Raw genomic sequence first — 25,917 nt, forward strand, 5'->3', positions numbered from 1 at the left:
GTGTTGGTGGAAGAATCAGTGGTGGCAGTTTTTCGGGAAGGTCGATCAGAGCCTTTCTGACCAGCGTTGATGGTAGAGCTGGACTGAGTCATTGCAGTCTTTGTTTCAGGATAATGCTGAGTTATGGTGTGTTTTATATACTATTTGATCTGCGAGCAATTCGTGACTAGATACACACCGTCTGGTACTGAAAAGTGGCCCGGTATATAAGGAAGACAATTTAGAGCAGGGTATGGTAAAACAAATGTTTGAGAACGGTTACCTCCAGGGCAATATCCGTAGAACGTGGTGGGAAACTTATAAGTTATGATGGGCAGCAAGAATGGTGGTCGTATAATGATGATGGTCTTCCAAGTTATGATCCAGCACTATCATCACCCATCAAGGGAGAAAGTTTGGACCTTATATAACGAAAATTGAGTTGCTTCGATTCATTGTAGATGGGTCAACTTCAAAGCCCAGCGCAAAGCATATTTATTTTTATCCAGGCTACATCTGGTCACGACCTGGTCAGGACCAGAGGCGGCCAAGCGCAACCTACAGGCGACGTCTCATTGCTGGTTCGTGGTGGATATCAGCTGCTCCACTGTCGAGGATAAAGGACAAATCAAGGTGGCTCGAACACTCTCCGCCAGCCGGTCAACCCTGGGAAGCCTTTGGAGACCAGCCTGAAATCCGGGACGACCATCCTAAAGAGGAGTTTGAACCTAAACATAGACTTCATGAGACCCTCAGGATTCGTCGACCCATGAGTTAGGCTGGATTGTTGAACCAACATGCGGCGCAAGGTGCTGTGGGGACCGGACTTATCATGTTCTTATCGCGAGGCTGGGAATAGTCACGGTGGGGCAGAACTTGAAGGACTCGGCTGAATCAATTGGAGTGACGATTTCCCCAGAACAAAGGCAAGATATGATTGAACCTTCAGATTCATGATCCTGAAGTCCATTCAGTCTTGAGGTGCTACTCACCATCACGCTTATCAGGCCTGCTGATGAACAGGCTTTCTATGAACCAGTCTTATACATATGGATTGGTCACATAAGGATTTCTCGTGGGAAAACCTGGGGTGGGCAAAGGAAGCATCGTGATTGCACTCTTGATCTTCCTACAAGGGTGATTGGGACGTTGTCAACTGGTGTGAGAGAGAGAAGGTGGGCTTGTGCATTGGAACATTGAAGAGACTCGTGGATGTGCTGCACCATACCAGCCACCCCTTACTAGCCTAACTCTCCAGGTCTGCGCCCCCTAGACCCGGTCGATTTTTGGGTCGTGAGATTGATTACGTAAGCCAAGTTGGCCCCTCCACTTGAATTCCTTCAAAAGACCCGTAGACCATTTGCTACACATGCGCAACCTTCTACTGACCAACTTTTCCACAACACAAATCTACTACCCTAGGGTAGCTTTCCACCATCCACTACCTATGATAAGATTGTCATATTTTCCCCAAAGCAATGGATCCACCATCAGGGTCATCATTCGTCCCCACTAGTTTGATTCTAGATGACGATGACTCGGGCATGGAATACAAGACAGTTCCACCTCCAGCCTCAATCGAACGATCGCGCGCCATCGAGATACTGGACCAACCACACACGGTACGATTCTGTGGTGCCATGATGAACATTCTACATTCGAAACCTGCGGAATTTACTTTCGCTCAACTTGTAGACGGGCTACCTTTGGCAAAGGTGGCTTCAGTCTCGAGAGCATTACGATATGAAGAACCCGTCAGAAACCACAAAGAGCTGTGTCCAGGTGCTATGGATAAAGTTAGAGCTCTTCGAGATACCTTTGATCCAGCTAGTCTTGATCTGCCTGTTGAGGTCCTGAGACGATACCAAAATATACCGGCTGGATCACGGGCATCGAAACTACCCTTCATTGAACTCATCGTTGTAGCTGTCCACCGGCTTGCTGTGCTTATTCACAGAGAGGGCAACCTTCACAAGGAGAAGGATCCCACTTTTGACCAAGGCCGCCCTTTTCATAGGTGGAGCGGCAAACCTTACCCGACGCCTTTCTGTCTGATCCACTATTCGGACCCAGAGCAGTACCCCGATGGTGTGGCGGATCTCGCCGGTTACTGGGCCGAGAACTGGATATTTGGTGGTGTTGTTGTCTTCAGTAGGGGAGAAAGTGGAACGGAGGTAAGTCGAGCCTCTCAAACAGCACGGGGATGAGCGGTGCTACTCAGGGTACAATGTTCTCTGACTGATTGTCGGCATGGAACACAGTGCAACGGTGTGTGGTTACATTCATGCAAGGAGTACACCACAGACAGTCTTTGGGCCTTGACAGAAGACCAGGTAGCAAGGCTCCTGGGCTTTCTAGAATCGAACAAACCCCCGGATTGCCCGCTTCCGATCAAGCTGGAAAGGGCCAACCGGCGACGCGTGGACCCTGACAACTGCATCCCGGAGTACAACATCTATAGGGACCGGTGGGAGCGCAAAATGAGGTACCCGGATAGAGACAGTTGGGAAATGCTTGTCTCAGGCAGGCCAGACGTGGAGGTTAATTATCCTTTGAGCGAAGGGGAACCCGATCTGTTTTGATGACGTCTCCATACCTCAAGTGCTAGGTACTGTCCTGGCTGTCAGAGTGATATGTATCAAATACCACTGGAGGAAATACTTTTGGGAAAGCATGATCTTCCGCACTCGACCTCAGGCCCAGGGAGAGATAATAGCCAAGACGCAGAGAGCAATTTGAAGTAGCCACAAATCCAGTGATGGCAGCTGGGCTGGCGCAGCCGCTTTGATGCCCTCAAGTGCTTATGCCGGGCACCTTTGGACGATTAGAGCCAGTTCAAAAGCGCATGGTGGAAAATGTGACACTCTACGCAATGTTGGTCCTACATCATTCCAACATCCTAGTGCCAGAACAGAATTCACCTCGCCAGTCTGGGAGAGTACAGACGGTCGAGATCTACAAAGGAGGACCGGTCAACCAATGCCATGATTAGGATCGATATTAGAATGATCAGCACATATGAGGGCAGCATGCTCAAGATGGCGCTCGTGGAACCTGATCGAGCAATCAGGATGAGAGCTCAGTCCTAGCAGTCATGAGCAGCGATCCCATCGATACGGTCGGCCGCGGTCGAAACGTCCAAGGTCTCATCATGAATAGAGAACCTAAGAATTACATCTGCTTCTCAATCTCGGGATTACACTGGAAGCAGTTGAAGAGAGAATAACAGAGACGAGGAAAAGCTTGTGGATGTGAAGGGGCAGCCAATAGATTCAGAGTGGCTTGGACATGGCTCCAAATGTAATAATCTGTACCCGTGGGCGAACCTTGGAATGTACCAGTTGACCCCTGCCTCGCTTCACCCACTGCCGCCGTAAGACGTAGGTACTTGGGGGTAGACAATGGTGTGGCTTCCGCTCAGTCTTGATGACAATTTCGTTTGTCTGGTGAAAGATGACGGCAGCGGGAGGACAAATGCCATTTCTACCTAGGTAAGCGTATCAAGTGAGCGAGGGGCAGCAAATCACCTTTAAAGCTGGCGTCTACCACCACTGTCGTTATTACGCCCACGTATTGGGAGTCTTCTGCGCAAGCTTTACAACAGCAGGGAGCTAGCTTTGCTATATGAATGGCTTCTGCACAAGCACGTCCACCATGCAAGCAAAAACGGTCCCCAATCCCCTTTCACAACTCCATAAAGCACCCGGCAACCGTTCAGATGCACTCATTGTATGCTAGGTACTACCTACACTGGCCACGGGCCAAAGAGAATGTCAAAATGACTGGCCGATTCGGGGTCCAGACCCCGGTCCGAATGCCAGGCCGGCTTGGGTCTAGACTCCAGATTCAACGCAAGAGTCCGGGCCGAGGACTAGCCATGCTGACACGCGCCCAATTCAAACACGCGACTACCATACTCGGAAGGTGATGGGTACAGATAGTAACAGCACCGGAGTTGGAACTCCGGCCACCATGTTGATCCTAATCCACACAATGGTCGAACCCGGGAAGTCTTCTCATGTGGTTCTGTCGGTTGCCCGTTCGTCTTCATACTACACAAGTCAGATTAAGTATCTATGTACTTCTAGATGGATGTCTTGACAGGGCCTGGCTTAAAACCTTGGCTGTGTGGTTGCGCCTCGACGCAGTGGTTCTCGGGGTGGTCTTGGCGAACTGCTTGGCGAAGGATCGCTCCAGGGCTCCTTTCCCGTTGACAGACTCCTAAGACAGACACCCTTATCGTTGCTGTGCCACAATTTCCTCCTCACTTTCTTCCAACAACTACGGCTTTCAAAATGGTCTGCACGGGTAGGAGGCGCAAGATTAGCGCTTCCACGAACGAAGCCGAGGGCGACCATGCAGAGAGCATTCTGAACTGGACGCCCATCGTCGTAATTTCTATGATGCTGTTCATCGACGGCCTCGGCGAGAACATGTCTCTGGCCCCCAAAACCCAGTTGTTCGAGAACATCGCCTGCCGGCAACATTACAACGTCGACAGCGGCGGTCCCATCGACAGGCCCTCGGAGGAAATGTGCAAGGATCCTGCTGTTCAGGATGTCGTGGCGCAACTATTTGGCTGGCAGATATTCTTCGACGGCATTCCCGGCTTGGTCTTGGCCCTTTGGTTTGGGGTTCTCGCCGACAAGCAGGGCCGGAGGCGGGTTTTGTTCCTCAGCCTCGTGGGCCAGGTTCTGGCAGCTTTCTGGGTCCTGTTCATCTGTAGGTGGTAGTATCGCATGACACTGTTTTCTTTTAAATGTTGGTTGACGCAGTTTGCAGGCTGGCTCGAGCTGCCCCTTCGCCCCATGTGGCTGTCTTCGATTTTCCTCATTATCGGAGGCGGGAGCACGGTGACAGGCGCTGTTTGCATGATGATCATCACGGATTCGTCGCCTGAGAAGTACAGGTAAGCATTGTTTGATAGAGTTCTGCGCTTTGAGTTGCTAACACTCCGTCAATCTAGGTCGAATGTTTTCTTTTACAGCCAAGCCGCTCTGATCGTTGCAGAACTCGCCGGGCCAGCAACAGGATCATTTCTGATGGCGAAGAGTCTGTGGCTTCCTTTGCTCCTAGGATTTGGTAAGACCGGAACGCCTTGGTCACGGACATCTTCTAACATGCGCCATCAGCTTGCACGGTTATCACAGCTATCCTCGCCGGTATAATTCCAGAAACTATGCCTCAAACTGGAGAAAGAGCCATGCAGTCAGAAGAAGATGAATCCGACGGGCTGAGTCTCTACAGGACACTGCAGAGGCTCCTTGGGCATGTCTCTAAGACTCTTAGATTCATTGCCAGTCATCGAAGCGTCTTGATCCTGGTCTTGACATTCCTCGTGGTCGACTTCTCGCGACAGTCCCTAAGTGTCCTCTTGCAGTATCTGTCTACTAGATACACTATTCCCATTGCCAAGGTATTTTCTTCCGCTCAAGCTTTTTGTGGTCATGCAACTAATATGCTTAAGGCCAATCTTGTCCTTTCGGCCCGGGGTGTTGCGCAGCTGGTTACCTTCATCGCTATCTTGCCTCTTTTGGACATTTTTGTCTCCAAGAGGCTAGGCCTCCCCCCCAAAGCCAAAGACTTTTTACTTTCACAGGTAAGCATTACATTTATCATGATATGCTTTGCAATCCTGGTCCTTGCTCCATACCTATGGGTGGTTGTTGTTGGTAAGTGCACAAGACCTGCTCAGTCCAAGTTCCAAATACCTGGCAAACTAAACGGCTTGTTTAGGTTTGGCGTTCTATACTCTTGGAAATGGTTTCAGCTCCTTTGCTAGATCGCTTCTCAGTTCGCTGGTCGAAAAGGACATGGTCGGAACACTTTTCACAACGTTATCCATAATGGACACATTGGGATCCTTACTTGCGGGCCCTATCGTTGCCAAAACCTTCAGCTGGAGCCTGAGACTTGATGGAATATGGAAAGGGCTGCCTTATGTCATGTCCTTTACAATCTGTGGTTTGGCATCACTGGCTCTCTCTCGGGCTGGGTCAGTAGATTTGTCCGTTGAGCACCTTGGAAACTGTGAAGATGATGAGGAAAGCAGAGGATTGCTCGCTCATGAACATCTCTCGGCAAGCACACAGGACTAGAGTAACAGAAACAATCTTTGACTTTGCGAGCGAGGAGGTCTGATTGTCTACATACAACGTTTCTGCTTTCGAAGTTCTCCGAAGATGACTTAATGAAGTCGATGCTGTCTTCTAGGATTTGGCACCGCAGATGGATCGTCTTTGGATTTATCTTGATTATCTCGTTGCTATGTCCTTTCACGTCCTGTTCTCTGTAAATAATGCGACATTGTAAGAAATGTGTAACGCAAAGGAAAAGAAGCTCTTTGTGTTTATACTACTTTTCTTTTCATTACTCACTCACCTTGGCCTTCACACGCCTTGATTACTAGGTGTTTCTACTAGTGATTGTTGTGGGAGGGCATGTCACGGCTAGGTTACAGTCAGTGATTACTGAAAAATACATAGTACATGAGTAAGATCTTCTCCAAATGTCTCAGTGTTTTATCTGTATGTCATGGGGAAATTTCCGGAATCAGCAGCATATCTACCAGACGTTATAGAGAGCTCGTGGTTTGAATTCCTCCCTGTACCCGCCACAGCACCCAACGTCGGATAGCCTCGCGTTAAGAACCAGTAAAGCTTGACAGACCATGCAATACGATCTGTTCCCTATCTACGTAGGTAGGCACAACTTTCCACTATAACACACTCTATGGATCGTATCACTAATACATAGCGTGTAGAGATCGGAATGATATTGATTCAAGTCAGAACTCATTGTCGGTTACTCCGATATAGATGCTGGCTGCATGGTTGGCTCGGGCAACAGCAATCATCAAGACCCGTGCCGGGCTGTTGATACCAGCGCTAGAGTCATGGGTTACGGTGAATGATCTATATCGGTACTATCTCACAGTACCTACCGGGGGGAGGGGGGCAAATTAAGTTTATAGTACTATCATTTCAGAATACTATTAACATTCTCTTAAAATATAAACACACTATTAATATAACTATTATCGGTAGGCTTGCTTATATGTAAGTCTTAGTGGTTAAAGTAGTATATATTTATATTAGTTAAAGATTTATTTAACTAAATAATAAAGCACTTAGTTAGATTAGTTAAACTTATTAATTAAACTTAACCTATATATATATATAGACTACTTATTATTTACTTATAGTAGTTAATTTATTATAGCTTATTATTTTTATATTAATATTTTTTAATTTTTAAAATCTTTTTAATTAATTAAAAGCTTTATTTTATTAATAAAGTAAGTTTTAATTAGAATTATTATTTATTTAAAATTATTATTAAATATATAATTATAATTTATTTAATTTAAATATTTTAAAAACACTTTAAATTAATATTTTATAAATTATTTAAATTATTTAAATTTAAATTATTTTAATAAATAAAATTAAATTTAAATTATTTAATTATTTATTAAGTTATTTATTAAGTAATTATTAATTATAATTATATTTAATTAGTTAGTCCTTTTAATAGTTTCTTTTTTATAGTTAATAAAATACTTTAAATTAATGTTTTTAAGTTACTTAGTTACTTAATTACCTAATTACTAAATTATTAATTATTTATTAAGCTATTATTAATTATTTATTATTTATAATTAATTATTAATTAATTTATAACTATTAATTAGTTTAATTAATCCTTCTAATAATCTTTTTCTTCTCTTTTATCTATATAATTAATTAAATTATTTAGTTAATAGCTAGTTAATAATTATTAAAGAGCTTAATTATAATTTATTTAATTAATTAAGTAGTTAATTAAATAGATAGTATATTAAATATAGTTCTTATTTAATAAATATACTCCTACTCTATTTATATAATTAGTTTTTAAGTAGATTAATATACTTAATATACTTTAAGAAGTTACTACTAATATAATTAATTATAATCTACTTATTATTATATATAAAGTTATTTATTAAAAGTAGTTTACGTAGAAAGTTTAGTAGAGAGTTTAATTATAACCTACTTTATTAGTTAGGTAGTTATATATTCCTCCTTATAAGTATTATTAATATATTTCTTTAACTTAATATTTAATTTAAGCTTCTCTTTATAATAAAGGTAGATATATTATTAATATACACTTATAGTAACTATAGATAACTTTATTATAAGGGACTTAGATTTATAATTAACTATAACGTTAATGTACTTTTATTTAATTATTAGAAGAGAGAGAAGTTAAGAGTGTAAAAGTTACTTATTTAGGTGATATAAGGTGGGCGGTCTGTTAAATAGGTTATTAAATGCATTAATTAATAGGTAGTTAAATGTTAGTTTAAAGGTTTAATATATAGGTTTAAGTTATTATTTATAAGAGAGAGTTATTATAAAAGAGAGAGTTATTATAAGAGAGTGATAAAATTTATTTAGTAAAGGTATTTTATTTAGTTAATTTACGCCTAGGCTATCTAACGAGCTATTAAATAAAGGCTAGTAAGTACGTAATTAAACACTAATTTAAAGGTTTTAAAGGTAGGTTTAAATTATTAATTTATAAAAAAGAAAGAGTTATTATAAAAGAGTTATAAAACTTATTTAATAAAGGGGTCCTATTTAATTAATTATACTTAAGTAGTTAAATAGGCTATTAAATATATTAGTTAGTTAGTAAGTAGTTAAATAAAGGTTAGTAAGTATATAATTAAGTGTTAGTTTAAGGGTTTTAAGAGTTTAAATTATTAATTTATAAGAGAGAGAGAAAGTTATTATAAAAGTTATAAGATTTATTTAGTAAAGAGGTTTTAAAAGTTATATATAATAAATATAGTAATAATTATATAATTTTAAATATTTTAAAGACTATATAATTATAATTTAATTTTTATAATAAAAGTTTTAAATATTATAGGGATTTTATTATAATTAATTATAATATAAATATCGTTATTTATAAAGAAAGTTTTAAATATTTTAAAGACTCTTTTATAATAATAATATAATCTATTTCTTTAAATAAAGGATATTATTAGATATTTTAATAGGTATTTTTATTAATAAATAAATTAAAAATAATTACTTTATTATTAAAAGTCTATTAATAATTAATTAGTATTAATAGGTTTACTTATGTATAAGTTTTAATAGTTAAAGTAGTGTATATTTATATTAATTAAAGGTCTATTTAACTAGGTAGTAAAGCGCTTAGTTAGGTTAGTTAAACTTATTAACTAAGTTTAACTTATATATATATATATATATAAATTATTTATTACTTACTTATAATAGTTAATCTATTATAATTTACTATTCCTATAATTATATAATATTTAAATTATGTAATAATTTTTAATTTAATATAATTTCGTAATTAATATACTATTAAAACTTTAATATAAAAGTAAAAAGAGGTTTAATTTTTATTAAAATTATTCTTTTTTATTTTTATCTTTCTTATCCTTAACTTAATTATTAATTAATTACTATAACTTAAATATATATAACTTATTAAAAGTTATAGAAATATAGAAATATAAATTTTAATTAGTTAAGTTAATTTATAAAATTTAATATTAATAGATTTAGAATTCTAATATATATTAATATAATATTAAAATTTAATATATAATTAACCCTTTAATAGATTTTATTTATAATAGTATTCTATTAGCCTTTTATTAGTATTTTATTGTAATATTTAGATTTTATTTAAATGTTAATTTTTAATATAATTGTACGCTTACGTTAGGGACCCCCTCTCCCCCCGGTAGGTATAGGATAGGCTAACACGCTAATCACTTAAGGCCCGCCCGCTTAACAACGTGGGTATCGCCATACCTTTTACTTATACAGAGTAGGGTATAGTACCAACATCGATTTGTCTTCTTTTAAGCGAGGAATGAAGGCTTGAATGTTGCGGAAACTATGGCCATGCAACAGCATAATTCTCTGGGAAGGCGGCTGTGTGAGATTATCCGGGAATGACTATAGACTAGTGATGGTTTGAGCTTGAGGGGCGTCATAACCCAGCCAATAGGGGCGGTGTTGTGCATTGCTGGCAACATTTGTTAGGCTGAAGTGTCGACAAAAGTTGAGACTGAGTCGAAACAGGGCCGGCCTCGTATGAGCGTAATATTTGTAGCATCCCATACTAGTAGAGTGAGTGATTGAGTGCTTACCACCGTATGAAGGCGCCATGTATGTCCTCGGACGTATACGGAATAGAAGCGAAACCACATATTACGGGAACTCACTGGCGTCTGTCGGGCGAGGGTTTGCACTATTCTGGTCGCAATGCGTGATGCCAGTGGGACATACTGTCCCGAATCATTACCAAGGTAGGCTCCAGATGTCCGGAGCTAGTGTGTAGTTTCGCTAATCTAACGGTCCTGAATCTATATTGATCCACAAGAAATACTGTGGGAATGTGAATTTCTCCCCAGTCTGACCCGTAAAATGCTTTGGGCACCCAACAGTCCAGATGTCACAAATCCGAGAATTGGCCCATCAGTCGTCGATGCACATGTGCACTTCCACACCTCACTCGACCATCAATCGAGCGGCCAAATCGATCGTTGCAGGAGCAATAAATATTATTTATGTAACCGCAAGCTTCACATTCCGAATCGCAACAGGAGGTATCACACATGTGCACTGGCGCTTCTCCTTGGTGGCGGGAAACGCGACTGCGGTCAGTGCGACCGCGAGCGTGTGATAGGGCTGGCCTGTCTCTATGACGAAGACCTTGGAGCCGGAGCCAGCTTACTTCTCAGCCTCATCGGTAAGTGCCTTCTCTCAGGTTGGATCGCATCATCATGTGTGCTGACTACAGTACTTCCTTTCAGGTCCTTGCTGCTGCCACCTCATAGTGAGGAAGAGCGGTGGGGTTGTCAGTAAAGGACTAAACGGATATCGACTGGTGTAAGCGATACCGAGCTCCTGTCATGCAAGCCTCTCTGGTTGGCCCTGGATAGATCAACGTCGCAAAAATGACTGAAAAGCCAGAGGGTGTGGGGATGTGGTATGGCCACGACAGGCTATTTTCTTGGAAACGATAACTACCCCTTTAGTCTTGAGAAATCTGCACTATGTTGACTCTTTGATCTCTTGTACACACAACCATGATCTCTTCCTCCGTGGGGCTGCCTCCTGTGCACAGAATTGATTCATCACATAACCATCTATCGGGGCTGCGCTGCGCGGTGATGTTGACTTCCCCAGCAGGTCTTGATCTCATGCCCCTGGGATTTGTGATTACGAATATGTGGTAAATCTTGGCCTTTGTTCTTGTATGTGAGTCTACAGCTCTTGAGGAGAAAGTGTCTGTACTGTGGATTATTGCTGTGCACTCCACAAACCACGAGCGTATTGTATATGCTTCAGATGTTGTTCAAATATATGACCATCACGTGCTTGTTGTTCATTGGTCTGTAGTAAAACATGCACTTTTGATCGCACTAATAACCAATTTTCGAAGTCTATTGCTGTGGAAGTAGGGTGTTACAAATGGGATTGGAGCTTTGTTACACATTGTCAAATACGCGTACTCCAGCCCTGCCGGAGACGTCATGCGCATGATAAGGCCGCTAAGAACGGAGGTGGGATCAGTCCAATCAGTGGGGAAGGACCCTGTGCCGCCAGGCTTGGCACGGTCCCAGCTCCGCGTAGCGGGGGCGGGCAGGGCAGGGCACTAGCTTGTTGCGCAGCTGCCCATTGTCAGGAGGTCGAGCCGAAGGACGACGCACGCGCTACGTAGTGCACCCGTCACACTGTTGTTGCCTCGCGCCATCCTCTCGCCGGCAAAGACGGCGATGACCTCTTAGGGTTGTTGCTTTTGCTTGGGAAGACACACTGTTTCTTGTCACTTTCTCCACCGAACCGTCTCCAGCAGCACATGGAGCCATGGCCGGAGGCACTGGCCAGAAGCTCACGTACGCCACCACGGTTGTGGCTGGTGTCGCGTCGCTGTCTGCAGCCCTCTTCTCCATAGTGTAAGCTTCAACGCACCCTTCAACCCCTCGCCCTCGCCCTCGCCCTCGACCCTCCCAACACGCATCTCGCAGCTGCTGACATCCCAGACAGGTCAATATGGCTTCAAACGTAGGCCACGGAATGCTCCCAGCCCGGCCACTGGGGCAAAGTGCTGACTGACATGACATGGCTGTAGCAAGAACTACAGGAAACCGCTCCTGCAGCGATATGTGGTTCGCATCTTGCTCATGTACGCCCGACCATCGCTCCCTCTCGTTCTCCAGATCCCCCCAGCGGCATGCCTTGAAACTGACTGAGCCACATAGGGTGCCCATCTACTCCGTCTCGTCGTGGGTTAGCCTCGTGTCCTTCTCCGCAGCCCAGTGGCTCGACCCCATCCGCGACGTTTACGAGGCCTTCACCATCTACACCTTCTTCCAGCTGCTCATCAACTATCTCGGCGGCGAGCGCAACCTGATCATAACCACCCATGGCCGCGCCCCAGTCGCCCACCTGTGGCCCTTGGACCACGTCCTCTCGCCCGTCGACATCTCCGATCCTTATACCTTCCTGGCCATCAAGCGCGGCATTCTGCAGTACGCCTGGCTAAAGCCCGTCCTGGGCATCTCCGCCATAATCATGAAGGCCACGGGCACATACAAGGAGGGCTACATTGATATAAGCTCGGGCTACCTGTGGAGTGGCATCATCTACAACATCAGCGTCACGCTTAGTCTATACTCGCTTGGTCTGTTCTGGGTGTGCATGCACGACGACCTGAAGCCGTTCAGGCCCATGCCCAAGTTCCTATGCATCAAGCTCATCATCTTTGCATCTTACTGGCAAGGTTTCGCCCTGTCCATCTTGGTCTGGTTGGGCGCCATCCCCGACAACGTCGAAGGCTATACCCAGGACAACCTGGCGGCCGCCATCCAGGACGCCCTGATCTGTATCGAGATGCCCATCTTTGCCGTTTCGCACTGGTACGCCTTCTCATGGCACGATTATGCCGACAACAGGCTGTCTGCCGCGCGACTTCCGGTCTGGTACGCAGTACGAGATGCTTTTGGCCCTCGTGACCTGATCGAGGACACGAAGGAGACCTTTAGTGGAGACAAGTACAAGTACCGCCAGTTCGACTCCAACGACAAGATCCTGGCCCACGAGGCCTCCAAGTCACGCCTGGCGAGGTTGAAGGCCGGCATGCGCTACGAGAGAGGAGGCAGGGGGAAGTACTGGCTGCCCAACCCTAATGAGATCAACGAGCATACATCTCTGCTTCAGGGTGGCGAGTCGAGCCGCGAGAGATCGCAGTCGCGCACGAATGGGACGGTGGATTTTGAGGAGCCAGGCCTCGACCCAGGCGAGGAAGACCTGTACAAGAAGGCCAAGAAGATGGAGTTTGGAGACTGGAATGTAAGTGTTGATGACCATATACTTCAGGATCAACAGGCATACTGACCAGCTCCCAGTATCCAGTCATCACAGCCAACAAGCCCTCGCGGGATCTCTGGACAACCCCACAGCCAAGTTTCGCCCGGATACCCCACATCGAACCGCGCTCATCCTCGTCATCACCCTCCACCTCCCGCCCGTCCCAGGGCTCAAGACCGCCCAGCGCAGACCTGATCAAGTCCAAGACCACAAAGGGCAAGAAGAAGGGCAAGCGCAAGGAGTCCATCCCCACGGGCGGCATCATCCACGACCCGGACCACCACCAGCACCGGGACAGGGTCACCCAGGAGCCGCTCCCGCACGAGAGCGAGACGGCGCCGTCGGGCTTCGGCACCGCCAACGAGGACTACACCACCGTCACCGAGGAGTACCTCGAGGCCGCCGAGCGCATCGGCTACGACGGCAAGGTCAAGAACGTCGAGAACGAGGGCCCGCTCGCCGAGGGGTCGCGCGCGTGGGAGGAGGCGCGCGAGGAGGAGGAGGCGTCGCCCGCCGGCACGCCTAGCTTCGCGCCCATCGACGGCGCGGACGACGAGGTCAACCGGAACCCCTGGGATAAGGCCCAGGATGAGTTTTTCTCATAGGACCGACTGACCTGGCTGGCCCCCGGCCGGTACAGGCGCAAGTGACCCGGGGTGGACGGGCGAGCGAGCGAGCGGTGCAAGCAGGAATAAGATTTGTCTTGTGTATGGCTTTTGATACCCTTGACTTTTTTTGTCTTCCTTTTCTTTATCATAAACGAAGGTTTTGGCTGGTTTTCTTTAACAAAAAACCTGTTGGCTTGATTTTTGTGGCTTGGTCCAGCGAGCGATTCACTATACATAAACAAACGGGGCTTGCGTGCGGCTTTGGCTTTAGCTTTCCTCGGGTCCGGCATTGAGACACACACACACAGACACACGTGTGGCATGGCGAGGCGTCTAGACGTACCATGGAGGGGAATATATTTCGGCCTGGACTTTTTTTCATTGGTCCTGCGATTGGTGCTGTGTCATTGAATTGCTTGTGTGACTGATAGCCTTTTATGGTCTTGGTCTCTTTCGTCCGGACATGACATGTCGCCTTTGACGATATAACTAACTGCCCGATGCTGGGGTGCTGATCCACGGACGGAAACGCCCTTTACATCGTGGCTGCCGTCGTGTACCACCGGAAACATCAGGCAGGGTGGCTGGCGGCGTTGCAGTGTCTGAGTGGTGCCATCCGAGGTTGTATCTGCTGGCTTCCGGGCAGGGCGGTCAGACCTACTAGGTGTGGTGGCCCACCGGAGCTGTAATAGTGCTCGCGGCGGTAGGCTGGACTTGAAGGAAAAAGTCCCGGCACAAGCATGAGTGACGGTTCAATCTTTTTTTGTTCTCTTTTTTCCCTTCTTACTTACATTCTCAGCCATGCCTGACAATGTTTCGAAATAAACTATGTATGTACGCCTATGGGTTGCCGGTGGTGGACTCTGCGGCCGTCCACGGGACTGACTGGGTCTGGAAACTTTTATGACGCTGGCTGGCTGGCTTTGATACGCTTCAAAAAGGTAATGTGGAACCCGTAAATGATGCAGACCCGTAAAGTTAATCAAACATGAAGTTCAGGATAGTCTCGCAAAAATAAAAGCTGAGTGTGGGTGATTTCAATACAGTTTACCCGCTGTGTATAATCTGATTCGCATGCGATGCGGTTGATGCTGGCTGGACTCAGGCTTATAAGGGCACGCATGTTCTGTTCACTCCCAGCGGCCCCAACAAAGAGGAAAATGGCGTACCGGTCAGCGCGGCCGAGTTGATCTCAGAACAGGAAAAAGTAAACAAAGGACTAGCCGAGAAGGAACTAGGGGTAGCTGACTGTATGTATAGACGGTCCCCCCGACGACGAGCGCGAGAGCACGAGAAGCAGCCCACCTCACGATACCGAACACGAACCTAACGATATAGCCCGGGTGCTATCGAAGACTACCACGAACCTAGCGAGACCACGAGCCTAAGGAGACCACTAACCTAACGAGCCCTACGAGCCTTGACAAGACGTAGACCTTCGAACCTAACGAGACATAGACCTACTAACGACACATAGACCTACTAGCATTACATAGACCTACTAACGAGACATAGACCTAACGAGACATAGGCCTAACGAGACATAGACCTACCACCAACCACCGCGAGCGATACACACACCCAACGATGAACAGAGCCCCCCCAGCAACGCTAACTTAGATCAATACTACACAACAACCCCCACCCCCAAGAGAGAAGATAGATTATAAGAATAAAGGGATAGATTTCTCTCAATTATAAACCTATCTAAAAGAGAGAGAACGGTCCCTTTTATAAACAAAAGTAAGTTCTCTAAATACCCACTAGAATACTATAGAAATTAAGAGAAATAAGTATTCTTTATATAAGTTAATACCTTATATTTAAAGGATTAAAATAATAGTTATATTAAACTATAAATAAATATAAAACTATTAATAAATAAAGTATTTTAATAATTCCTAAAAGTTAAATATATATAATTATTTAAATATTTTTTATAAAATATAAATATTATTTAATTTAATTTTAAGAATTTATTATTAAAAAAATTTTATAAAAAAATAAAATTTAATAAATAATTATAATTATAAGTATTTTAATTAAATAAAACTTTTATAAAAATTTAATTTATAAATATAAAATATAAATTATATATATATTAATAATTTTAATTTAATTTATTAAATAAAATAAAAATTAAAAGTTTAAAAGTTTAATTATATTAATAATTAAATTTAGAACCTTTAATATATAATTATAATTATTTTATTAAAAGACTTTATAATTATATTTATATATTATTATATTTATTTATATATAAGTATATTTATATATAATTTAATTACTATATTTAAACTATTATATTATATATATTATAAATTTATAAAATATATATAAATTTATAAATTTATAAGGAGTTAATGTTTATTTATTTAGTAATTATATTTACTTACCTAATTCCTACTAACTACTTACTTAATATTAATTTTTCTAAATAACTCCTTTATATTTATAAATACCTTTTAAGTTAATATTAAGAGACCTTATAGTATAATTTCCTTCTTTAATTTTCAATACTTTTAGTATAAACCCCTTTTAATACCCCTTCTAATATACCTTTATCTTTACCTTCACCTTTACCTTTACCTTTATCTTTATTTTTACTATTTAATCTATATATATTTAGGTATTAATTAAGTATTTAAATATTAACTAAATACTAAAAGGCTAGAAATTAAAAAGGTAAAAGTAAAGATTATATACTTTCTAACCTTTTAGTATCCCTTCTAGCCCTTTAATACTCTAAACTTCTAACCTTTTACTGTTTAGTTAGTATTTAAATACTTAATTAGTATCTAAATATATATAGATTAAAAGGTTTAAAAAGTATATTAAAAGGAGTATTAAAAAGTATACTAAAAGGAGTGCTAAAAGGTATATTAAAAGGGGTACTAGAAGGGGTATTAAAAGGAGTGTAGAAGGAGCTTATATTAAAAGTATTAAAAATTTAGAGAATCCTAGTTAGATATATAGTTTTATATAGGCTCTATATATAAATTCTTATACTAAATAAGTAGTTAAAAAAAACTAAGTAAGTAAATATAATTACTAGGTGAGTGGATATTAGCTTATTTATAAGTATAAATTAAATATAATAATTATAATAATATATAATATATTATATATTATAAATTAAAAAAGTTATTTTAAATTTTTATTTTAAGTTATTTTAAACTTTTATTTAATAATACTTTTAAAGTCTATTTAATATATTTTTAATATATTATTAATAGTTTATAAAATATAGAAAATTTTTATTTTTAATAAAAGTTTTTAATAATTAAAATCTTTTAATATATAAAGTTAATTATAGTTTTAAAAAATAATTTATTTATAAAAATAAAACTAAATATTTTTATTTAAAAGTTTATTATTTTTAAAAGAATACTTCTTTTATTAAATATATTATAATAAATATTTATAGTTTATTTATTATTTTAAAATATTCTTTTATTTAAAACCCTTTTATATATATATAAAATATTTCTATATTTATTTTTATATAAATTATATTTTTTTAATTAACTTAAATTCTTACTTAACTATAATCTTTATTAATTAATTTATAAAGTTATTTTTATATTTATTCTAATAATTTTAATTAGATTTCTTTTAATTATATATTTATTAAAATAATATATAATATTTATATATTTAGTATATTTATAAAATATTTAATTTTTAATTAATTTTAAAGTAATATTATTATTTTTATATATTTTATTTTAGAAATATTATACTTTAATTTTAAAAATTATTAAAATAATTTAATAAATTATATAAATAAATTTCTTTTAATAGCTTTTAAAACTATATATTTAACCTTATAAATACTTAATATAAATATTTTTATTATTAAAAGATTAATTAATAAAGTTAAATATTTTTTATTTTTAATAAATAAAGAAAATATATAATTTAAAATAAATTTTTATTATTTATATTATTACTAACTTAAGTTATAATAATTTATTAAATATAAAGTATTTTCTTTTAAATATTAAAATCTTTTATATATATTAAAAATTTTAATAAATATTCTTATAATTTATTTAATTCTTTAAAGTATTTTATATTAAAGTTAAATATATATTTAGTTAATTTAAATATTAAAAGTATATATTTAACCTAATTTTAAATTAATATATAAGAGAGTTTATTTATTATTAAAAGCTTTTATTTCTTTTTAAAAACTTAATTTATATTTCTTTTAAAGCTTTTTAAAAGTATAAAGTATTAATTTTAATTTTATTTTAATATTATTAATATAATTATTTTAAAATATTAAATTTTATAAGGATTTTAAAAGTATATTAATTTTAATTTATAATAATAATTTTATTATTTTTATTAATTTTAATATTATTTCTTAAAATACTATTTAATTCTTTTAAAAATTTAAATTTATATTTTAAATATTAAGAAAATTAAATTATTTATAATATTTAAATTAATATTTAAAATTATTATATTATTTATATAATATATAAATATTATTTATAAATTTATATTTATAAATATATTTTATTATAAAATATATTTTAAATTTAATTTTATTAAAATATTAATTAAATATTTATATTATAATAAAAATACTTATTAAAATTTATATATAGCTTTTAATAATAAAATAGTTTTATTTTATATTTTTTATTATATATAAAGTTAAAAGTTTAATATATATTTTATAATTTATATTAAAATATAAAAATATTTTTATATTATAACTTAATATATATTAATTTTATTAATTATTATAATTAATAGTATATTATAAGTCTTTAACTTATAAATAGTTAAAAGGTTTTTAAAATTTATTTTAAATTATTATTTATAGTTATAAATAACCTATTTAACTTTATATTTAATAATATTTTTATTAACTATTTAGTTAAATTTTATTATATTAAGATTATTTATATATATTTTTTAATATTTATCTATTAAATAATATTATTTTTATTTTAAATAATATAATTATTTTATAAAATTTTATTCTTTTAAATTATTTTTAATTTATTATAAATTTAAGTTATAAATCTTTTAAAAAATTTAATATTTCTTTTATATTAAAAAGTTTAACTATAATATTAGTTATTATAATAATAAAAGAATTATTAAAATTATTTATAATAATATTTATATAAATATTTTTCTTTTATAGAATTCTTTTAAAATTCTTTTTTATAAATATTTCTTCTTTTATAAGATTTTTAATATTATTTTTATTTTTAAATTTATTAAATTTATTAAAATATTTTCCTTTTAAAATTTATATATCTTATATTAATATAAGTTTATTAATCTTTATATCTTAAACTTTATATATATATATATTTTAAAAATATAATTTATTAAAAGATTCTTTTATTTTTAATTTTAATTTAATTTTATATTTATTATTATTATAATAAATTATAAAACCTTAAATTTTATATTATTAATATTAAATATTTTATTATTTTTATTTTATAAAAACTTTTAAAATTTAAAAATATATAAAGTTATATTATATAAATATATAATAATTTTAAAAATATCTTTTATAATATATATAATAAATTAAAATTATTATTAAACTTTAAACTTTATTTATTATAATAAAATTTAATTTGTTTATAATTTTATTAAGTTTTTATATATATAAAAATAATAAAATAATATATACTATTTTTATTAAATATAAATTTAAACTTTTATTAATAAATTTAATTTTATTATTAAAGAAGAATTCTTTAATAGATTTATTATTATTATTTTTATTTTAAAATCTTTAAAAACTTTTAAAACTTTATTTTTCTTTTAATAAATACTTATATAAATATTTATTTTTTATTAAAATAAAATATAATATTTATATTATTATATATAAATATAAATAATTTATTTATATTATTATATATTCTTTTAAAATATTATATTTTTATTATTTAAACTTTTTTATTATATTTAATTATATATTTAATTTATAAATAAATATTATATTTAAAGATTTATAAAGTTTTAATAGGAATTTTAATATTTATTTTATTACTTTTAAATATTTATATAAATAAAATAAAACTATATAATTTAAATAATAATATTAATAATATATATTATTTAAAAAAACTATTTTCTTTTTTTAAATAATAAAAGTATTTATTTATATATTATTATAATTATTATTAAATATTTTAATTTTAATATAATATAAATTATATTAATTAGCTTAGCTTATATATAAAAAGTAGTTAATTAAAGTAGTGTGAATTAGTGTTAATTAAAGGTCTACCTAACTAGGTAGTAAAGCGCCTAGTTAGGTTAGCTAAACCTTACTAACTAAGTATAGTAGTCTATATATATATATAGACCTACTAACCTTATAATAACTAATTTATTGTAGCCTACTATTCTTATATTAATAACTTTTTAGTTTTCTAAAATCTTCCTTTTTTTTAGTTAATTAAAGAGCTTTATTTATTAATAAAGTAGGTTTCTAATTAAATTATTAAATTACTTAAAATTATTATTAAATATATAATTATAATTTACTTAATTTAAGTATTTAAAAATATTCTAAATTAACGTTTTATAAATTACTTAAATTACTTAAATTTAAATTACTTTAATAAATAAAATTAAATTTAAATTATTAATTACTTATTAAACTATTTATTAAGTAATTATTAATTATTAATATTTAATTAGTTAGCTAGTAGTTATTTAATTAATCCTTCTAATAGTTTCTTCTTTTTATAATAAACTATTATTTACTTTATTAATTCTTTATTTTCTATTTAATTAAGGATTTTATTTTAATTAGTTATATAGGTGGTTGTAGTATCTTCTCTTTATTTAGGTAGAGTATTTAAATAAGGTTAAGAAGGGCTTAAAGTAGTAGTTTAATACTTAGCTTAATATAAACGTTGCTTAAATGAAGGTTATTATAAAGGTTTTTAAGAAGTCTTAACTTAATTTATTTAAGGTACTCCTTAATTTAGTTCTTAAAGGTTTTATAAAAGTATTAAAAGTTCTTATTAAGGTAGTAATTAAGGTTATTAATAAACTATTAGACTTCCTTATTATTAGTTTTAATAGCTATATACTCCTCTTTATAAATATTATTAATATACTTCTTTATTTTATTCTTTAATTTAAACTTCTTTTAATAATATAGGTAGATATATTATTAGTATATACTTATAGTAGTTATAAATAATTTTATCTTTAAAGAGAGGACTTAGGATTGTAGTAGTTATAATATTAGAGTGTTTTACTAGTAGTTATAAGAGAGAGAGAGAGAGAGAGAGAGAGAGAAAGAAGGTAAGAAAGAGTGTGTGAAAGTTACTTATTTAGTTAATTATTTAGGTAACGTAAAGTAAATAAGTAGAGTAATAAATGGGTTAGTGGGTATATAGCTAAATATTAATTTAAAGGTTTAATAAATAAACTTAAATTATTAATTATATAAAAAAAAAGAGTTATTATAAAAGAGTTATAAAACTTACTTAATGAAGGGGTCTTACTTAATAGTTAATTATATTTAAGTAGCCTAAATAACTTACCTTTTAGAAAGGCTATAATAGTAATAATAATATTACTAATTTATCCCCTATTAAAGAATTATAATAATAAAGTAATTTTATTAATTTATTTTTTTTAAACTTAATATTTAAATAATTTAAATAATTTACCTTACTATTAAAAGCTAGTTAGTAATTAATTAATATTAATTAGCTTAGTTTATATATAAGAAGTAGTTAATTAAAGTAATATAAATTAATATTAGTTAGAGGTCTACTTAACTAGATAGTGAAGCGCCTAGTTAGGTTAGCTAGACCTTACTAACTAAGTATAGTGGTCCGTGCGTACACACGGGCCCACTAGCCTTATAATAGCTAATCCACTATAGCCTACTATTCCTACAAATTATTTTTTTATATTTTTTATTTATAAATCTATTAAATTTAATAAAATAAAGTTTAATTATATTTTTTTAATATAATTTATATAATATAACTTATAATATTATAATTAAGTATATTTAAATTTAATAAAAGTATATAATATATATTTAATATTTTAAGTTTATAATTATTATTTAAAAATAATATATTATTTTTAATATATTTAATATTTATTATATTTACTTTACTTTATTTAATTTTTATTTATAAATTTTAATATTTTAAATAGTTTTTATTATATAAACTAATTATATTTATTTTATTATTAAATATAAATTTTATAAATATAATTTATATAATTTTATAATTTATATTAATTATTATATTTATTATAAATATATAAAAATATAAATAGTATTTACTTTTATTTAAAATTTAATAAATTAATATTTTTAAAGTTATTAAATATTTTACCTTTATTTATTTTATTTATAAATAATTTATAAAGTATATAAATAATAGTAATTTTTAGAATTTTCTTTTAATAAATCTTCTTTTTTCCTTATTTTTAATTTATTAAAAGATTAATATCTTAATTTTTTAATTTAATAACTATAAAGAGTAATTTATTAATTTTTTTATTTTATTTTAACCTATTAAAATTTAATTTATATATATAAGTATTTTTTTTTTTTTATTTTTTAAACTTTTAATATTTTATTTGTTAGTTGGCTTAGCTTACGTATAAGTAGGTAAAAGTAGTGTATATTAGTGTTTATTAAAAGGTCTGCCTGGTAGGCGGTAAAGTACCTAGTTGGGTTGGCTAGACCTTGCTAACTAAGTTTGGTTTATATATATATATAGGCCTATTAGCCTTATAGTAGCTAATTTATTATAGCCTATTATTTTTATACTAGTAACTTTTTAGTTTTTTAAAATTAAGATCCTTTATTTATTCTTTTTTTTTAATTAATTAAAAAGCTTTATTTATTAATAAAATAGTTTTTAATTAAATTACTAAATATTTAAAATTGCTATTAAATATATAATTATAATTTGTTTAATTTAAGCGCCTAAAAACGCTTTAAATTAATATTTTTATAAATTGCCTAAATTGTTTAAATTTAAATTGCTTTAATAGGTAAAATTAAGTTTAAATTACTAATTAACTAATTGCTTGCTAGGTTATTGCTAATTAGTTGCTAATTACTAATATTTAGCTAGTTGGCCAGTTAGTTAATTGGCCTTTCTAATAGTTTTTTTTTTTATAATAAACTATTACTTGCTTTATTAGTTTTTTATTTTAGTTAAGGGTTTTATTTTAATTAAGGGTTTTATTAAAGTAATATAAGTAAAAGCATTATTAATATGCGCCTATAATAGCTATAAATGATTTTATTATAAGAAACTTGGGGGTTATAGGTAGCTATAATGCTAAAATGTTTTTATTTAGGTATTATAAAAGAAAGAAAAAAAAGTTAAAAAAGTATATAAAAGTTACTTATTTGGGTAATATAAGGTAGGCTAGTAAATAGGTTAATTAATAGGCAGCTAAATAAGTTAATAGGTATATAGCTAAATACTAATTTAAGGATAAATTTAAATTATTAATTTATAAAAAAGATTGCCTAATAGGTAAAAAAGGCTATTATAGTTATTTATAATTTAATGCTTTTTGTAGGCTATTATAAGAAAGGTTTATTATAAAAGAAAATATTATTATTAAAGTTGCAAGATTTGCCTAGTAAAGGGGTTCTACTTAGTGGTTAATTGCGCCTAGGTAGCCCAAATAACTTGCCTTTTTTAGGCTATAATAATAATAGTAGTATTATTAATTTATTTTTTTTAGACTTAATATTTAAATAGCTTAAATAATTTACTTTACTATTAAAAGCTAGTTGGTAATTAATTAGTATTAGTTGGCTTAGCTTATATATAAGTAGGTAAAAGTGGTATATATTAATATTTATTAGAAGGTTTGCCTAATAGGCGGTAAAGTGCCTAGTTGGGTTGGTTAAACCTTATTAACTAAGCTTGATTTGTGTGTGTATACGGGCCTATTAGCCTTATAGTGGCTAATTTACTATAGCCTATTATTCCTATATTATTAAAGTTAAAAAAATAATAATTTTTTTTAATATATTTTTTTAAATTATAATAAAAGTACTTTATTATTTTCTTTTTTTTATTATTATTATTTTTTATAAATAATATTTTTATAAAAAAAAGTTTTTTTTTTAATTTATTTATTAAATTAATAAATAAAATATTAAATATATAATTTTTAAAATCTTTTTTTAAACTTTAAATAATATTTTATATAAATCTTTTATAATTATTATTAAGTAAATTTAATATTTAAGTAATAATTATTTATTTAAAAGATTAATATTTTTATTTTAAATTTTTAATTAATTATTTAATTTTATTTAAATATTTTTATAATATTAATTTTTAAAAATATTTTAAAATTCTTTTAAAATTAAATATTTTATAATAAATTTATTAAATTTATAAAATTTTTAAAGGTATTTTAAAACTTTATAATAATATTTTTATATTTTATATATATAAAAACTTTTTATATATTAAATAAATTAAAATATTAATTTTATAGTTTTATTAATTAAAAATTTTATAAACTATTATTATTTTAATTAAACTTTTTTATATAGAAAGTTATAGTTTTTATATTTTAGTATAAATAATATTTTATATTAAATAATTAAAAATATTATATTTATTATATAAAGTTATAAAAATTTATAAAAAAGTTTTAAATTAAAAACTTATATTATAAAAATAAAATTAAAACCTTATATAATAATACTTTTAAGTATATTTTTATTATATTTAATATATTCTTTAACTTTTTTATAATTTTTTTATAAAGGTTTTATTTATTTTTAAAATTAAAAATATTTCTTATAATTTTTAATTATATTAAATATAATATAATAAATTAAAGAGTTATATTTAATAATAAGGTTATAAGTTTTAAATAAATATTTTATAAAGTTATAATAATAATAATCTTTTATAATAATATTAAAAATATTTTTAAATATTTTTATAAATTAAAATATTAAATATAATATATATTAACTTTATTTAAATATTAAAATTAATTAAAGTAATTAATTTTAAATAAATTATAAAATTTAAATATTAAAATACTATTAATAAATATTTTAAAAGATTTAAAGTCTTATTAATTGATTAAAATAATAATATAAATATTATTAAAAATTAAAGATAATTTAAAGTTTTAAGTAATATTTTTATAGAAAGTTTAATTAAAAATTTATAAAGTAAAAATTTAAAAAATAAAATTAAAAGAGGATTTTTAATAAATTTTAAAGAATTTTAATAAAATTAATTTCTAAATTTTTAAAAGAAATTAAAAAATTATATAATAACTTATTAAAATTAAAGGTTTAAATAATTAAAATAATATAATTAAAATCTATTTATTAAAATAAATTAAATAATATATTTTATAATAAAAGAATTTTATAATAATAAAATAATTAAAAATATTTAAAATTAATAATATTAAAAATAAATATAAATAATTTAAAGTATTTATTAATTTTAATTTAAAAAAGTAAAGTTTAATTAATTTAATTAAAAGGTAATTAAAAATTTAATTTAATTAAATATAAATTTAATAAATTTAATATAATAAATTAACTTTTAAAATAAATAAATTAAGTTTATTATAATTTAATTAATTAAATATTAAAGAATATAATCTATAAAAATAAAGAAATAAATTTCTTTTAATTATAAACTTATTTAAAAAGGAAAGAATAATTCTTTTTATAAATAAAAATAAGTTCTTTAAATATTTATTAAAATACTATAAAAATTAAAAGAAATAAATATTTCTTATATAAGTTAGTATCTTATATTTAAAGGATTAAAATAGTAGTTATATTAGGCTATAGATAGATATAGAACCGTTAATAAATAGGGTATTTTAATATAGATGCTAATAATAGACACAGGAGGCCCCATCCT

At 31.8% G+C, this 25,917-nt stretch overlaps 3 protein-coding genes across 3 annotated transcripts; all 3 read left to right on the forward strand.

Moving 5' to 3' along the window:
* The first annotated feature begins 1,371 nt into the window (after nucleotides 1-1,371).
* Nucleotides 1,372-2,789, forward strand: KVR01_002557 (uncharacterized protein). Its single transcript, XM_044790781.1, has 2 exons — nucleotides 1,372-2,153; nucleotides 2,241-2,789. The coding sequence occupies exons 1-2, from the start codon at nucleotides 1,458-1,460 to the stop codon at nucleotides 2,559-2,561; spliced, it is 1,017 nt and encodes a 338-aa protein (XP_044647572.1). The 5' UTR covers nucleotides 1,372-1,457; the 3' UTR covers nucleotides 2,562-2,789.
* Nucleotides 2,790-4,274: 1,485 nt separating this feature from the next.
* KVR01_002553 (uncharacterized protein) lies at nucleotides 4,275-5,297 on the forward strand (the record flags this gene model as incomplete). Its single annotated transcript, XM_044788716.1, has 4 exons — nucleotides 4,275-4,701; nucleotides 4,762-4,888; nucleotides 4,946-5,061; nucleotides 5,281-5,297. 4 exons carry the CDS (start codon nucleotides 4,275-4,277, stop codon nucleotides 5,295-5,297), a joined length of 687 nt encoding a protein of 228 aa, XP_044647568.1.
* Nucleotides 5,298-11,737: 6,440 nt separating this feature from the next.
* KVR01_002623 (uncharacterized protein) lies at nucleotides 11,738-14,383 on the forward strand. The gene is made up of 5 exons (XM_044791539.1): nucleotides 11,738-11,980; nucleotides 12,072-12,089; nucleotides 12,157-12,210; nucleotides 12,287-13,376; nucleotides 13,433-14,383. Exons 1-5 carry the CDS (start codon nucleotides 11,892-11,894, stop codon nucleotides 13,997-13,999), a joined length of 1,818 nt encoding a protein of 605 aa, XP_044647638.1. The 5' UTR covers nucleotides 11,738-11,891; the 3' UTR covers nucleotides 14,000-14,383.
* Nucleotides 14,384-25,917: the final 11,534 nt, after the last annotated feature.

This window comes from Diaporthe batatas, assembly GCF_019321695.1.
Source record: "Diaporthe batatas strain CRI 302-4 chromosome Unknown Contig00003, whole genome shotgun sequence".
NCBI lineage: Eukaryota > Fungi > Ascomycota > Sordariomycetes > Diaporthales > Diaporthaceae > Diaporthe > Diaporthe batatas.